The following is a 14,822-nucleotide window of genomic DNA, read 5'->3' on the forward strand; positions in this document are numbered from 1 at the left end:
GTCTAATATGTGTCACTGATGTTGATGAAACAAGAGACATCTTTACCCCCTGTTGTCCCTGGATTCCTTTTTCTCTGAGCTTTCTGCTTCAGCTCCACCTCCACAGGGTAGTGATCACTGACACTCTGAGTCTGGGACAGAAAATAACATTTAATAGCGTCAATATTTATTTTAAGTTTGTTCTTCCGGTTAGAGCAAATGCGCGATTACTTGGAATAGGGTTGCCAGCTTCATCAACAATTTAATAAATAAATCGCTTTTTAAGCTTTTGAATGACTGTTATTAAGTTGTAACAGTTTTTTGGGAAAGAAATTAACCATTTAGATAACCATTATGTGATTAGTTTATCCAAACAACGTACATTTGGGAATTTTAGCTGCTGGCTATATGACAGCGGTCGGTCAGCTTAATAAAAGCATGTCAACAATGTTTTTTAAATGACTCTCACTGCCAGAACTGTAGACACAAGTTCACACTGCAAGTCTAACCATAGGATATTAAATAAGAGACCTAAGTTATGCGAATCACCAATTTGTCAATAAATAGCAAGATAGCTAACATTGGCTAGCTAAGTGAGATATATAGCAAATGTTTTCTAGTTTGTAAAGTAGATAGCTAACTTTCGTTTGGCAGCTTGTTAGGTAGATAGCTAACGTTCCTAGCCTACCTAATCTTTTTCCACCCTTCTGGCAGTTTTTATAAAACTATCCTCATGTGCTTTAATATACTTTCCAACCAGCCGGTGGGCTTCGGTAGTGTAGCTGTTAATAATCCCAAATAAAATGTATTGTTTATGATGCTGCTAGTGCTAAACCAGAAACATTTACATCCATGCATTTAAACCGGTAATGGGTTGGGCTGTGTCACTTCAGCAGGTTTCGGTGTTACAGTAGGGTAGACTGGGGGGGGGGGGTAACATCTCATTGTACCAACGATACCCCTAAACATGAGTCTCACTTCTTCTTCTGTCAAGTTCAAGTCTTCCTCGAAGTTGTAGGCTTTGGCTGAGTCGGGGACGATGGCCTTCAGCATCCTTTTTCCGTAAACAACGATCCTGTTATTTGGAAATGCAGCACAATTCTTTTTTATTTTAACAAACACAAGAAATGCTTTGGTTGAACTGTAACAATGAAACGTGTATTACCTGTCGTAGGTGTGGTCATTATTGTTACTAGTCGTGGTGTCGACATCATCGTCTATCAGCCAATAATAAGGGGCCGAGGAGATGAGGATCGAGTCCTTCTTCCTCATGGAGAAATACCGTCCATCGGCATTAAAGTCTCCCAAAATCATAATGTTCTGCAGAAGAAAGAACAACACAACCAAATTCAGAATGGAAAAAGTACATTGTGTTTATTTATTTTTACTTTATTCATACTGTAGGTCAGGGGTAGGCAAGTAAGTTTGGCCGTGGGCCAATTTTTTGCTGAGCCACAAGATGGCGGGCCAGAACATAATCAAACCCTAACCCAAGAAATTGATTGTGGTAAGAGGGCGCAGCGCCCCTGTTCCCCGGTTCAGAAAAAACTCTGATATCGCTGACAACCCTCCCCATCAACACTCTGATGCGCAGTCAGATCCGCTGATTGGTTCACTGATGCGCCCAATCCAGAGCCCCTGGCTAGACCCGCCCAAAGGGAGGCTCGTCCTCTCTAGCCCCATTTCAGTCCCAAAGCCAGGGCTATTATCTGTATTTTAACAGACTTATCTTTTAAATTGAGGTGTATTTATTGTTCTCTTCAAAGTTAATTTTTCTCTGAAATTGTAGGGAGGATGGTCCTCCCTTTCCTCAATGGACGAGCCTCCACTGAGTAAAGTAGAGTTATTAACTAGGTAGCAGTGTTATTTAACACTTTTATTCTGATAAGTATTGTCAAGTTCTCTGGGTTTGGGGCATTTATTTGAGTGTTTGCCCACATTTGAGAGGCTTGAGGGGCAACAGAGGACGCATGGACAACTGTAATCCTTTTTCCTTTTCTTTATTTCAACTTTTCAAGGACACATTCTTTCAGGTTGAAAACCTTTAAAAAATATTAAAGGACAAAATAAATCAATTACAGCATGTTTTGCTTTGCAATTTAATATATTATAACCTAAATTAATCAGTAACCAAGTATTTTACTCAAACTCAATGTATTTAATAGTTAAATAAGTACTTTAATTGACCTGGTTCCCCACAACCACACATTTGCCATATGTGACCCGCTCTATCGAAATCAGTCGGAAATCGCGGCTCATTTCAAAATAAACGTGGATTTGCGTAAAAAACTAGTTTTTCGGGTGTTTTGTTTGATTTTAAATAAACAAAGTCTTGGCTTTCAGAATATGGAACTTTTATTTCCAAAATCACACGATAAATACATGTTTGAAGCTTGTAAAGGGAAGATGACAGCTCTCCCTCGCGCTCTGCTCTTCCACAGCGCCGCTTCCCCTCCCTCCGCAGACATTATGAATGTATATGTCATGTTTCAATAATAATAATAATAATAATAATAAGAATGGTGTAGCAAAGTTTCCGTTAGCAGGTAATCACCGGACTATGACAGGATATGCTGATGTTTAAAACTCAGTTAATGGGAGTACCGGTAATTTTTATATTGCTTCAGTTTATAATCGTTACAGATCGAAAAGTTCAGATTCATTTTTCAATAAATGATTCCACAAACAACAAACAACATAAAATTATTACATTCAAACAAACTACTTGTAGTAGATGAAGTACATTATTCAAACGTTTACATTAACTTTGGATAATAACACAGGAGAAACGGATCCTCTCTTTTCCCCTCTCCCTCTCTCCCTCTCTCTCCTGACAGCCCGTCAGTTTCTCATGCAGCGCACTCAACAGTGGGCGGGGCTTCAGGTGATTATGCAGCAGCTGATCTGATCTCTCTCGGGTCCGGTTATACTTCTCTCGCGTTTATGTCCATATCGATCAGATCCAGCTCTCCTGATCGGCCTTTATAGAGAGCACCGATCAAACTATTAAGAGTGAATATCGGCCGATAATGACCGGCGACCGATCGATCGGAGCATCCCTAATTAGACATTTTGACCAACAGGTTTTGAATTTACCAGTTTTTAATGAATTTTACCAGATAAAAACCGGTAATTACCGGCTAACAGAAACCCTGATGTGCGACTCTCGGTCCTATGTTGTAAAAAAAAATTACGGGCCAAATATTATTGCTGGCGGGCCACCAATGGCCCGCGGGCCGCCTGTTGCCGACCCATGCTGTAGCTGTTCAAAGCTTAAACAAAGTGTGCTTACATGAGAAACACAATCAAACAAAACTATTTAATCCCTCAAAAACCTACTTAATATTGTGATACGCCTGCAGCTGGTACAAAACGCTGCGGCTCGGCTGCTTACAGGAACACCCAAGCATGAACACATCACACCAATTCTGGCTTCCCTCCACTGGCCTCCCTCCACTGGCTCCCCTCCACTGGCTTCCCTCTACTGGCCTCCCTCCACTGGCTCCCCTCCACTGGCCTCCCTCCACTGGCTCCCCTCCACTGGCTCCCCTCCACTGGCTCCCCTCCACTGGCTCCCCTCCACTGGCTCCCTCCACTGGCTCCCCTCCACTGGCTCCCCTCCACTGGCTCCCCTCCACTGGCTCCCTCCACTGGCTCCCCTCCACTGGCTCCCCTCCACTGGCTCCCCTCCACTGGCTCCCTCCACTGGCTCCCCTCCACTGGCTCCCCTCCACTGGCTCCCCTCCACTGGCTCCCCTCCACTGGCTCCCCTCCACTGGCTCCCTCCACTGGCTCCCTCCACTGGCTCCCTCCACTGGCCTCCCTCCACTGGCTCCCCTCCACTGGCTCCCCTCCACTGGCTCCCTCCACTGGCTCCCCTCCACTGGCTCCCCTCCACTGGCTCCCTCCACTGGCTCCCCTCCACTGGCTTCCCTCCACTGGCTCCCCTCCACTGCCCCCCCCCCCCCCCCCCCACTGGCTCCCCTGCACTGGCTTCCCTCTACTGGCCCCCCCCCCCACTGCCCCCCCCCACTGGCTCCCCTCCACTGGCTCCCCTCCACTGGCTCCCCCCCCCCACTGGCTCCCTGTCCATTTTAGACTTAATTTTAAGATTGTATTGTTTGTTTTTAAATCGCTTAATGTCATGTCCAAGAAACTTATAGTGAAAGTTTATTCTTTAGGTTAGTTTTGTCATGTCCCTTTGTCCTGTGCTTTATGTTTATTCCCTTAATTAATTCTCCCTCTCATTTCAGGCCTCCACGCTGCCCGCCCCTTTCTGTCTCCTGCATCTTTGATTGTTTTCCCCGCCCTGATTGTTTCCACCTGTGTCCCCTTTACCTGTGTATATATTGTGTTGGCTCCCTCCTGTTCATTGTCAGTTTGTTGTCTCTCTATGACCTACGTTACTGCTTACCTCACGGACTTCTCACGGATCTATGTTATTGATCACTCTTCTAGTTTTCCTCGAAAGAGTGTTTTTGTTTTCCTTGTTTTCATTACTGTGCAAATCCCAGTAAAGTCTTTATTTTGAAACACTATCCGAGTCTGAGTTTGAGTCGTGCAATTGAGTTCATGCCTCAGAAGTTCACTCCTTGACACTTATGGCGCATTTCCACTGCAGCGGGTAGCCCCGTTTAAGCGTCCTGAACCGTCCTCAAGCGGCCAGGCCAGTTTTTGGTGGCATTTCCATATAGCCTAGTACCGGCTAGCGGGTACTTTTCCCCTCTTTTTCCGGCCCCATAAAATCGTGGTTCTATCAGACCAGGCCAGGGCTGTGACGTCAACACTCGAGTGCTGATTGGTCAGAGAGAATCGTCACAAGATCGCGCGCGAGATCATCCCTCGCGTCACATATATCAAGAAGCAAGCTTGCAGCATTTTGTAAACGGAGGAGCTACAAAAATGGCAACGTCGAAGAAAAGCACACCGTGGTCGACCGAGGAGGTGACGACGTTCCTACATCTCATTGGGGATGATAAAATCCAGCGGGAGCTCGACGGAACAACGCGAAATGTGAAAGTGTTCCAGGATGTCTCTGCACAGATGTCCGAACGCGGATTTTCGAGGACTTTCCTGCGATGTAGGGAAAACGGCAATGGCTTTACTGGAGTCCCTGCAAGGTACGCTCACTTCTAACAAAGAAGTCTATTTTATCCTTACATTAAAGAGCCTGTGACACGGTTTTCCCCCATCATCCAAACCCATCAATTTGAGTACATATTGTCCCCTTGAAAACCGTTACTGAACTGATTTTGGATATTTGTACTTTGATAACCATTAATCTGCCTTCAATGTTGACAATTTTCTGGATCTTCTCGCGGATTCTTCAAGTCCCGCCAAATGATGGGTGACGTCATTGCGGGCACAGCGCTCCAGCTGCACCGTCCAGGATCCCAGCATCTGCATGAAAACCTTTATATATATACAGTCAGATGTAAACGCATGATGGTGCACACAGCAGCAAGCTCAGACAGCGATGACAGGTTAATGTTGAACGTGTCTGAGAGCTCATATGAGGCTGAAGGATCGGTTTATGTTGTATCTTCTAAGTTTAGGAATGAGGTGCGTCAATATGGGCGATCATATGGTCATGTAGCCAGTGGTGGAATGGGACTACAAATCATCCCGGGACTCTCGACCGGCCCACTTCGGTACCGCTAGTAAATTGTCAACGGGGGGAGTGGGGATGTCAGGGGCGGCAGGTGCTGTATATAGTAAATGTAAATATGTAAATATTTGTGTCACTGCATCCTGTTAAAATACAAATATAATGTATAATGTCTGTGTCTTTGACATTAGCGCTGCTAGCCACCTGTGCCCTGTACTACGAAGCCAGTTCAACAGACCCTGGATATGTTTGAGTAACAAACAAACTAACAACAACAAACTAACAAACGAGATCTCGCTAAGCGGTCCGACGACGCTGGTTATCAACTCGGTAAATCAAGCCAGGGTTTCTCTCTCCAGCTGAGAGCGCGTTCACGTCTAAGACACGAGTGGATCTGACTTTAATTACATTTGTCTTGAGTGTTTCGTAAACATAATGCGTTAAATAATACTTCTGCATACAGTCTGTGACACTGTGAGTGTTGCACGGCCAGATGAGGCTGGAGAAGCTGACTCAGATAAGGAAATATATGATATATTATGATATTATATGATCGATGATCGACTGATTGATGATGTAATATGAATGATAAGTGCGACACGTCGGCGTCTTCTCTGCATACGGCAGTTTAAACTGTATTTACTTTATCCTGTAATATGACTTGAGAGATTTAAACTCCGCACACTGAGTGGATCTCTTTTCTATAGACGCCGGAGGCGGGCAGCGTCAGGTAAAAGAAGTTATTTAGCCTTCTCAAACCTGAGCCTCACGCGCCGCCTATGGGGGATGTGCTGGTGACTTATCCGACCGGCCCACTTCGGTACCGGCCCATCGGGATTCGTCCCGATGGCCAGTCCGCCACTGCACCCAGCCCACGTAAACTGTCAACGGGGGGAGCCTCGCTGCGGGGAAACGGTGGACCTATTGTCCCGATCGGAGTGGGAATAATAATAATAATCCGTGCATTTTATCCATTAATTTCCCCAACATTGTGGTAAAAAAAACACACGTTTAATCCATGTTGGTGTACAGTACTACAACTACAAAAAGCACCGGTTTGTTTTCTCATCAGGAAATGCAGACCGGCTCAAACAAACGATCATTTAATGTATCATATGTTCGCCGAATTGACATGAAAGCACTAATAAATGTAGTTTCATCCACTTGAGTTTACAACCACAAAAATAATCGATTTGTTTTTATATCACATCCGACGGGAGGAAATTCAGCAGCTCTCACTCCCGATTTGTAATCCTAATGTAATCATCATCTTCACCACGATCATTTATGTTTATGTCGCCGAATTGACATGAAAGCACTGACAGATATGAATATACTGTAGTCGACTTCATTAAAACGTTATTAACGTGCCTAATCTCAGTAATTCACCATTTCTACGCATAACAACACACTTTGTCCGTGTTTGGCTCTCGAAGCGTTCCCGCATTGACGTCACTTCCGGCTTCCCCCAAAACTTCAAAATGAGTGAAGGAATTTCCCCGCGATGTTCGAAATTATTGATATTTAACGGAACGGTATCGCTTTTTCTTTTTTAAACTGACGGTTCGAGATTACTAGTAGCCCAATATTTCATTGCACAACAGTTGTTGGGATGGTGTCACAGGCTCTTTAATGTTCGACAACCCGTGCTTTTATGGAGCCCCGAATAGCTACATAGCTAGCCTAGGCAGATAGCCTTAGCGAGAGCTATTGTTTGCTAACACCATATGTGCCATTGTTTACGTTTAGTTTTTCTTTTCTATAGTTGTTGTTGCTATTTAGTATTGTGCTGCAGTAGTTTGTGGAATTAACAAGTCATGTTGCTGTTCTAGATGATTACATTGGGACTCGTGAGGAGGAACATTCCCGAACAACGGTTGATGGCAGTGTTCCGTTCACATCGTCATCGAATCCAGAACGGACCCCAGCTGAAGAATCGACACCAACTCAACCACCAACACCGAGTGCCATCACGACACCGCAGCGTGTGGTTCTAGGTAAGAAATAGAAATGGCAAAGCGACTGGAATTGTGTTTTGTTTTTTTAAACCTTGGATCATCCATCGTCAGTAATTAAAATAAGCTATATCACTGTGTGGAAATGCTCTGTTTCAAGTAAAGTCTTAGCTAGTAAGCAGCTAGTACAGTTGTGTGTGACATCCTATCATATACATATATTTATATTCATTATCAACAGGCTGGACATAATGTAATTCACTTTCACAATCATTGTAAACATCTAGGGCCAGAACTTTCTTTAGTTCACCTTACTGTTGTTCTGTTTATACATGTTATTCTTATATCCTTGTGTGACCTGTACCTGTCCTGTGTGTTTTCCTTATTGCTAATTATTATCTTATTGTCACCCAGGCAAGAGGAAACGAGGAGGAGAGGATCGGGCCCAGCAGGAACGGCACCATGACTGGGCAGCGTCTCCTCCCTGATACTTCAAAAAACCTTAATAGTTATTGTACATATTATATATTTTTTATCTAGTTAATTTTTAAATGCAACATTTGTACTTCCTTGTTTATTTATTTTCTTTAAAATTTTCATTTTATATTTACAATTCCATGTATATTTATGCTGGCTGCAATACAGTTTTACATTTTTTATTTGTATTGTTTAATGGCATGCCTTTTTGATACAACATTTTTTTTGTATTTTTATACTGCCATCAATAAAGTACTTCTTTGACTTATCTTATCTCTTGTTGATAATGAATGGCACCCAACATAAAAAAATCATAAACATACATGAATGTATAAAGCAATAACAAACACCATCAGTTAGGAAAAAGCCCCTTACTTTTAAGAGATTTAAAGCAAGAAATTGAGTTTGCTAGCTTGAGGTCCTCCTCTAAAACATTATTACATGTTTATTTTGTAATGGTATTAAGAATACATGATAAATACATAATACATGTAGAAATTGCTCAATTGTAATACCCTCGTTCTACTAGACTCAAACAACACATTCCTTATATATTTCAAAGACGAGAGAACAAAATAAACCTATAACCCATTCAAGCAAGCTTTTAACATGTCTAGAAGAAAGATTGAGGTTATATTTAATATATTATTTTATGTTGTGGATACTTTAGTCCCCATCCATGTTTACAATTGTCCACACTATTTTACACTTGCATTTATGAATATAGTTTTGCTGTGTTTTACACTTTAGTATTTATGTTTATAGTTAGCTTTGATATTCGCTTAATTTATTAGAAAGATTTTCTTTTCATGATCTGATATTTCCTCAAATGTTCTTATTATGGGGCAGTACTTACTGGTGCTTGAAATTCAAATATTTACTAAATATTCAATTCAGATAACATTTGTTTAAAAAATTTGACAAACACATGTATATGGAAAAAAAAAGATGTATTTATGTTCAATACAATGAATGCAATACAATGCAAATGTAGGTATTCAGGTAGCGCATCAAAGACACCTTGAGCCACTGCTACCCCAGGCTCTGCTGCTAGTGCATTCCACCCATCATCATAGTCCTCTCCATGACTCTCGCAGACGTTATGCAGAGCATAGCATGTCAGCACCATGGATTTCACAATAAACAAGAAAACGATCGCTTCCACATCCTCCATTGTTGTGTGTGTTTTGTGAGTTGTGTCGCATTGAAAATGACGCCACTGCAGTTTTACCCAGCGTCCCTCCGCCCAAAAAGCCGATCGTCCCGCCTTGCTACCCCAGGTCCTAAACTGTAATGGAAATGCGCCACGGCCTCGGCCGGCCAGCGAGGCAGCCCGAGGCCTGAGCGAGGACGCTTAGGGACGCTTAAACGGGGCTACCCCGCTGCAGTGGAAATGCGCCATTAATGGGCTGGCCCCTCAGTACATCTCATCTCAGACCTTCTACAGGTGTACACCCACTCACCCTTCAAACGTTTAAGTCCCGCCTGAAGACCCACCTCTTTTCCCTCGCTTTCGAGTCAGTTTGAGTTATGTTTTATCGATTGTTATGCTTTTATTTGTCTGTCCATAGCCCTTATGTGCCTTTTCATCTATTCTTATGTGTGCCTTTTATTTATTATTGTAATATTATATTTTATTTAGGGCTGTCAAGTTAACGCGTTAATAACGCGTTAACGCAATTTTTTTTTTAACGCCACTAATTATTTTAACGCGATTAACGCATGTGTATTTTTTTTCCTCGGCCGCCCCATAGTTTCAGAGCGCATCGAGTTTAAAATACCATCTACTGACAGCCCCGCTCCTGCCGCCCGCTTGTGGCAGACCACACTTCCACGCTCACCGGCAGGCACCGACTGACCATCGGGAGGACCGGGAGGGTGTGTGTAATGTGGCCCGAGCGAGCGAGAGAGAGACCTTGGCCCTTTCTCATTTCATCAAATCCCCCTCCTCGACTCCTCGACTCCTCGGTCCTCCGGTAGTGACCCGGAAATGAATTTCAGCGCGCCATGTTGAAGGACATCTCATTTATCTAAATGCACTTCGAGGACCGAGGATCGAGCGTCGAGGAGGCTCTCTGGAGGAGCTATAACCGAGGATACACTGATGGGTCCTCCACGGTCCTCCACGGCTGCTTCGTGGATGCATTTCCGGCAACAGAGATGTTTCAAAGACTCGTGACGCACGGCCGGACTTATCTCAGCCAATGACAGCTCTGCATGCATCCCCTGGATATTATTTTATTAACTGCTTTCATCGCGACGCGATGTTTACAGAGAGAACAGCTGTGAGGTCCGTGCAGAAAGCAGAGCAGTGTGTATAATATATATCACTCAGTAGAACAGGCCTACTCATTTTGCTTTAGTTTAGTAGATATCTACAAACAAAGAGTCGATATTTTTCTAAAACCATTTAGTGCTTCACAATAAAATACACCACGGCTGTAGCCTGTTTTAGGAGCTGTATATGTGTGTGTGTGTGTGTGTGTGTGTGTGTGTGTGTGGTGTGTGTGTGTGTGTGTGTGTGTGTGTGTGTGTGTGATGTGTGTGTGTGTGGGTGTGTGTGTGTGTGTGTGGTGTGTGGTGTAGGTGTGTGTGGTACAGTGTGTGCGTCGATTTGCAGCAGACAGACAGGTGTCAGTTGGTTTGGTGTCCTCTGCTTACTTTTAATACTTGTAAATAAAACTTTTGGCCCGTAATTTATTTTCCACATTGTAGCGACCAGAGAGGGGGGGGATATATCCAGTCTCTGATAGTGGTACGTTATTATGAGAGTGCTCTGCTTGATTCTGTGTGTGTGTGGTGTGTGTGTGTGTGTGTGTGTGTGGGTGTGTGTGTGTGTGTTGTGTGTTGTGTGTGTGTGTGTGGTGTGTGTGTGTGTGTGTGTGTGTGTGTGTGTGTGTGTGTGTGTGTGTGTCCGCATCTGTAGCCATTATTGTCTCATTACACTGGACTGTGAATGAATCAAAGTAAATATAAGTGGTTCATGAACACATCTGTCCATCAGACAGAGGCTGCTGCCTCCTGTCATCATTAATGGACGTCTCTTTAAAATGACCCACTCATGCCCCTTTCACACCAGCGCCTTTTCAGCTCCGGCTCGGAGCTAGAGCCTGAAAAGCGCCGGTGTTTTCCAGTTCACACCGGAGCTGCGCCGGCTCTTAGCTCCGGAATCCGCTTCATTTCCAGCTCCAAAAATTGTCGGTCCAGAGGCAAGAGCTTTGGAGCTAAGAGGCGACGTCGCTTACGTCGAGGCGTGCAGGAAACTAAACCCACCTCCCTGACATGGGTCGACTGTTATGCCTGCCTACAAGCAGTAGTGCCTATAAACACACTTTATAAAGTCAGGCAGCACTAACCAGGCTTCGTGTGATTCTGTTTATTTGTGCCTTACTTTGACCATCCGTTCACTGTTATCGATCTTGTGGAGAGGAGGCAGACGTGTTGTTTTGTATTATTGCAGCTATCGGATGCAAGTAGTCAGTTTAGCTTCGGTTGCTATGCCAACATCACCCGTTTTATACCAGAGAAACTTTCATAACAGCGTTGTGATACCAAACAGTGTCAATTCAGACTGACACACATTCACTTAGGCTAAGGGGAACTGGGGATATGCATCAGCTGCTTGTGTGAGTCGGACAGTGAATACTTAGAGCGGCCCGCTGCAGTGTGAGCTAACCGGGAGAGCTAACGGGGAGAATAAACTCAGTGAAGAGCAGCACTGCAGCGGTCGGTAAATGCTGCAGAAGAAACACATGAATAAACAATGAACCACGGCACTCTGGAGAAAAGTATAAGGTTGGAGAAGTCGTTATTCAATTTATTTCTGGCTTCGTGTGATTAAAAGCAACACGATCATCGACCCGACGCAGTTGTTGTGAGCTGCCGTTGGGGAGCAAATCAGCGATGTAAACGGTGACGTCATGACGCAGCAAGGGCAGCTTCTGGGGAGCCAGTGGGCGGTGGTGCACAGAGCGGAGCTGAAAGGGAAACCGGAGCTGAACCAGAAAAGCTCCCGCTCGGGAGCTAGAAAGGGAAAGCGCTGGTGTGAAAGCCGCATCAGAGGAGAGGAGTTCTCATTTCTCTAACCGCCTGCTGCTTCCCCTCCTCTCTCCTCGGTTCCCCTCCTCGGCTCCTCCGCTCGCATCTCCTGTGGGCGGGACTAAGTATCGAGGATAGGAGTCGAGGAGGGGAGTTCGAGAAATGAGAAAGGGCCCTTACGTGCATTGTTGTTGTTGTTGTTAGTATCTGGTGCTAGCTAGCTGCGCTAACGGGTATAAGGAGCTGTTTAAATGAAAACAGAGGAGCGACATTTCGCCACAACTGCACCGAGCACTTGACTTTATGCAGGAAGCAGACAGCGGGACATTGTAGGAGAAGTCAGCACACTCATGATTGCAGCAACATGATTGCAGCGTCCAGGCAGCACATAGCTCCAACGATCCAACACACACACAACACACACACACACACACACACACACACACACACACACACACACACACACACACACACACACACACACACACACACACACACACCACACACACACACACACACACACAACACACACACACAACACAACACCCCCATTTGTATTGTATGAGAGAGGTTCCAGGTTGAATTGAGGCGAATTTTGTAATGTTCAGAGGTTGTTTTTTAATATTCATGAGAATATTTGTCATTGTTCAAATGATAATAAACATTAGCATAAAGCATATTTGTCCACTCATATGTTGATAGGAGTATTAAAAACTGTAAAATATTCCTCTAAGGTACATTTAGAACAGATCAAAAATGTGCGATTAATTTGCGATTAATCGTGATTAACTATTTTAATCGACTGACAGCCCTAATTTTATTATAATGTTCTGTCTGCTGTGAAGCATTCGGTAAAACCCTCTGTTTTAAGATGGACTATATAAATAAAGTGGATTGGATAAACAACAAATGTTAATGTAAAGATTTTCACACATTGTTTTTCTCTCAAACCCATCAATAATATTTTAAACACTACATCATTCTGCCATCTTTCCCTCACATCTTCAACCCCGTAATGAAGAGCGTTCAGCTCTGTCTCGCATCACTTGGTTTGGTTGTGGACACCCGCAGGATCAACACCAGATTCTGCACAACTTGAGGCCAAACACACACAAACCACACACACACACACACACACACACACACAACAAATAATTATCCGGCCCTTATCGCAACCTAAGTCTAACTTTAACAAAGTATTTCTATTTAAATAGTCCATTTAGGTCTTTCTCAAAGTTAGGACGTCACAATATAGAAAGGTCCCAAGTGGTCCTCACAATGATATCCGTGCAAGACACACACACACACACACACACACACCACACACACACACACACACACACACACACACACACACACACACACACACACACACACACACACACACACACACACCACACATATATAAACACACCTGTGTGGACCGACATAAACAAAACAATTTTGCCTAACCTTTAACCCCTATTTAACTAAAGAAGTGATTTAACATTCAAACAGTCCATTGAAAGTCTGTACCAAATAGAGAACATGCCAAAATGTCCTCATAATCCATAAAGGTCCGCATTAACACAAAAACCCAAATGATCCTCACATTGATAGTCTAAAAAACTAAACACACACACACACAAATACCTGTGTTTGGACATTTGAGAAGGACAGCGAAAGGCTCTCTGGCTAGCTCGTCAACATCTTCTTCATCATATTCATCATCTTCATCTTCTTCATCTTCATCATATTCATTATCTTCATTCTTTTCTACGTACTGGTAGGAGTCTAATATCTGCACTTCTTTCTTTCTAAAACACAAAGCCACAAACATGTACTGTATTATAAAGCTTATAAACACACATGTTATGTTTTGTTTGTTTATTAAAGTATTTCTATTAGTTAGTGAGATAGCTCATAAACCACTTGAAGTTTTTCAGTAAAGCCTTGTGGGAAATGTATGTAGAGTTTGGCCCCAACGGCACAATGTGATGATTTGTAAAGCCTATGATGTTCTGGGTCTTAGCTACCGGACCATAGACAACAAATAAATTGTAGGAGTTAAAAGATTGAAGCGTCTCAAAGAAGAGTAATGTAATGTGGTCACAGCTTACTGGTTCAAAAACAAACATTACTGTTTTTTTTGTCTTTGATATTCCACACAGTTTTTCAATCATATGTATCCAATTGAATGTGGCTGTTACCAATTTAAGACATATTTTAATTCCTGTGAGACATAACGTATAGCTCAATTGTAGATTGATGTGTACTGAGGCTTGGTCTGAATCCAGTTCGAAGACCATGTTGCCGTGTGTCCATCACTCCCCATGTCAGGTCTGTCTCTACAATAAAGGCACTGGTTGCCCTAAAAGGTATTTTAACCACACACAGGATAGTCTGTACTTGTGTTCCGACCTGTAGAAGTAGACAAACTTCTCCTTGTAAGTCTTCCGTCCCAGAGGTTCACTGCACAGCAATGCCGTACGGATTTCCTTTTGTTATCTCTGCCAGAAAACAGAACAACTGGAACTGAAAATCTCTCAAAATCATCAATAATTCGTTTGTATCATTTTAGATGCCCATAAGATTTGATTTGATTTTTAGCCACATACATTAAAATGTTATTGTCAGAGCAGACTGGGCTCTGGTTTCAGACAGAGGGTGCAAAGAGGTGCTGCGGCACAGGCAGTAGGAAAAAAATAAAGAGCTTTTTGAACATTAAACCATGGAGACATGTCACAGTAGAGACACAAAATAAAAAATGTAACCTGAAAATGTGC

General features: G+C 43.4%; 1 protein-coding gene and 1 long non-coding RNA gene across 2 annotated transcripts in view; both read right to left on the reverse strand.

Annotated features, from left to right (window-relative positions):
- Nucleotides 1–14,822, reverse strand: part of LOC117446577 (deoxyribonuclease-1-like 1) — a 34,792-nt gene that overhangs the window by 845 nt on the left and 19,125 nt on the right. The window contains exons 7-9 of the mRNA XM_034082848.2: nt 1,145–1,299; nt 958–1,054; nt 47–131 (exon numbers count right to left, since the gene is read on the reverse strand). Coding sequence (XP_033938739.1) covers nt 47–131; nt 958–1,054; nt 1,145–1,299 — 337 coding nt within the window. The remainder of the gene's footprint in view (nt 1–46; nt 132–957; nt 1,055–1,144; nt 1,300–14,822) is intronic.
- On the reverse strand, nt 13,128–14,518 carry LOC117446578 (uncharacterized). Its single transcript, XR_004552164.1, has 3 exons — nt 14,458–14,518; nt 13,690–13,853; nt 13,128–13,151 (listed from the first exon to the last, which is right to left on the reverse strand). It is a non-coding gene; the product is annotated as an uncharacterized lncRNA (long non-coding RNA).

Source organism: Pseudochaenichthys georgianus, chromosome 5 (assembly GCF_902827115.2).
Source record: "Pseudochaenichthys georgianus chromosome 5, fPseGeo1.2, whole genome shotgun sequence".
NCBI lineage: Eukaryota > Metazoa > Chordata > Actinopteri > Perciformes > Channichthyidae > Pseudochaenichthys > Pseudochaenichthys georgianus.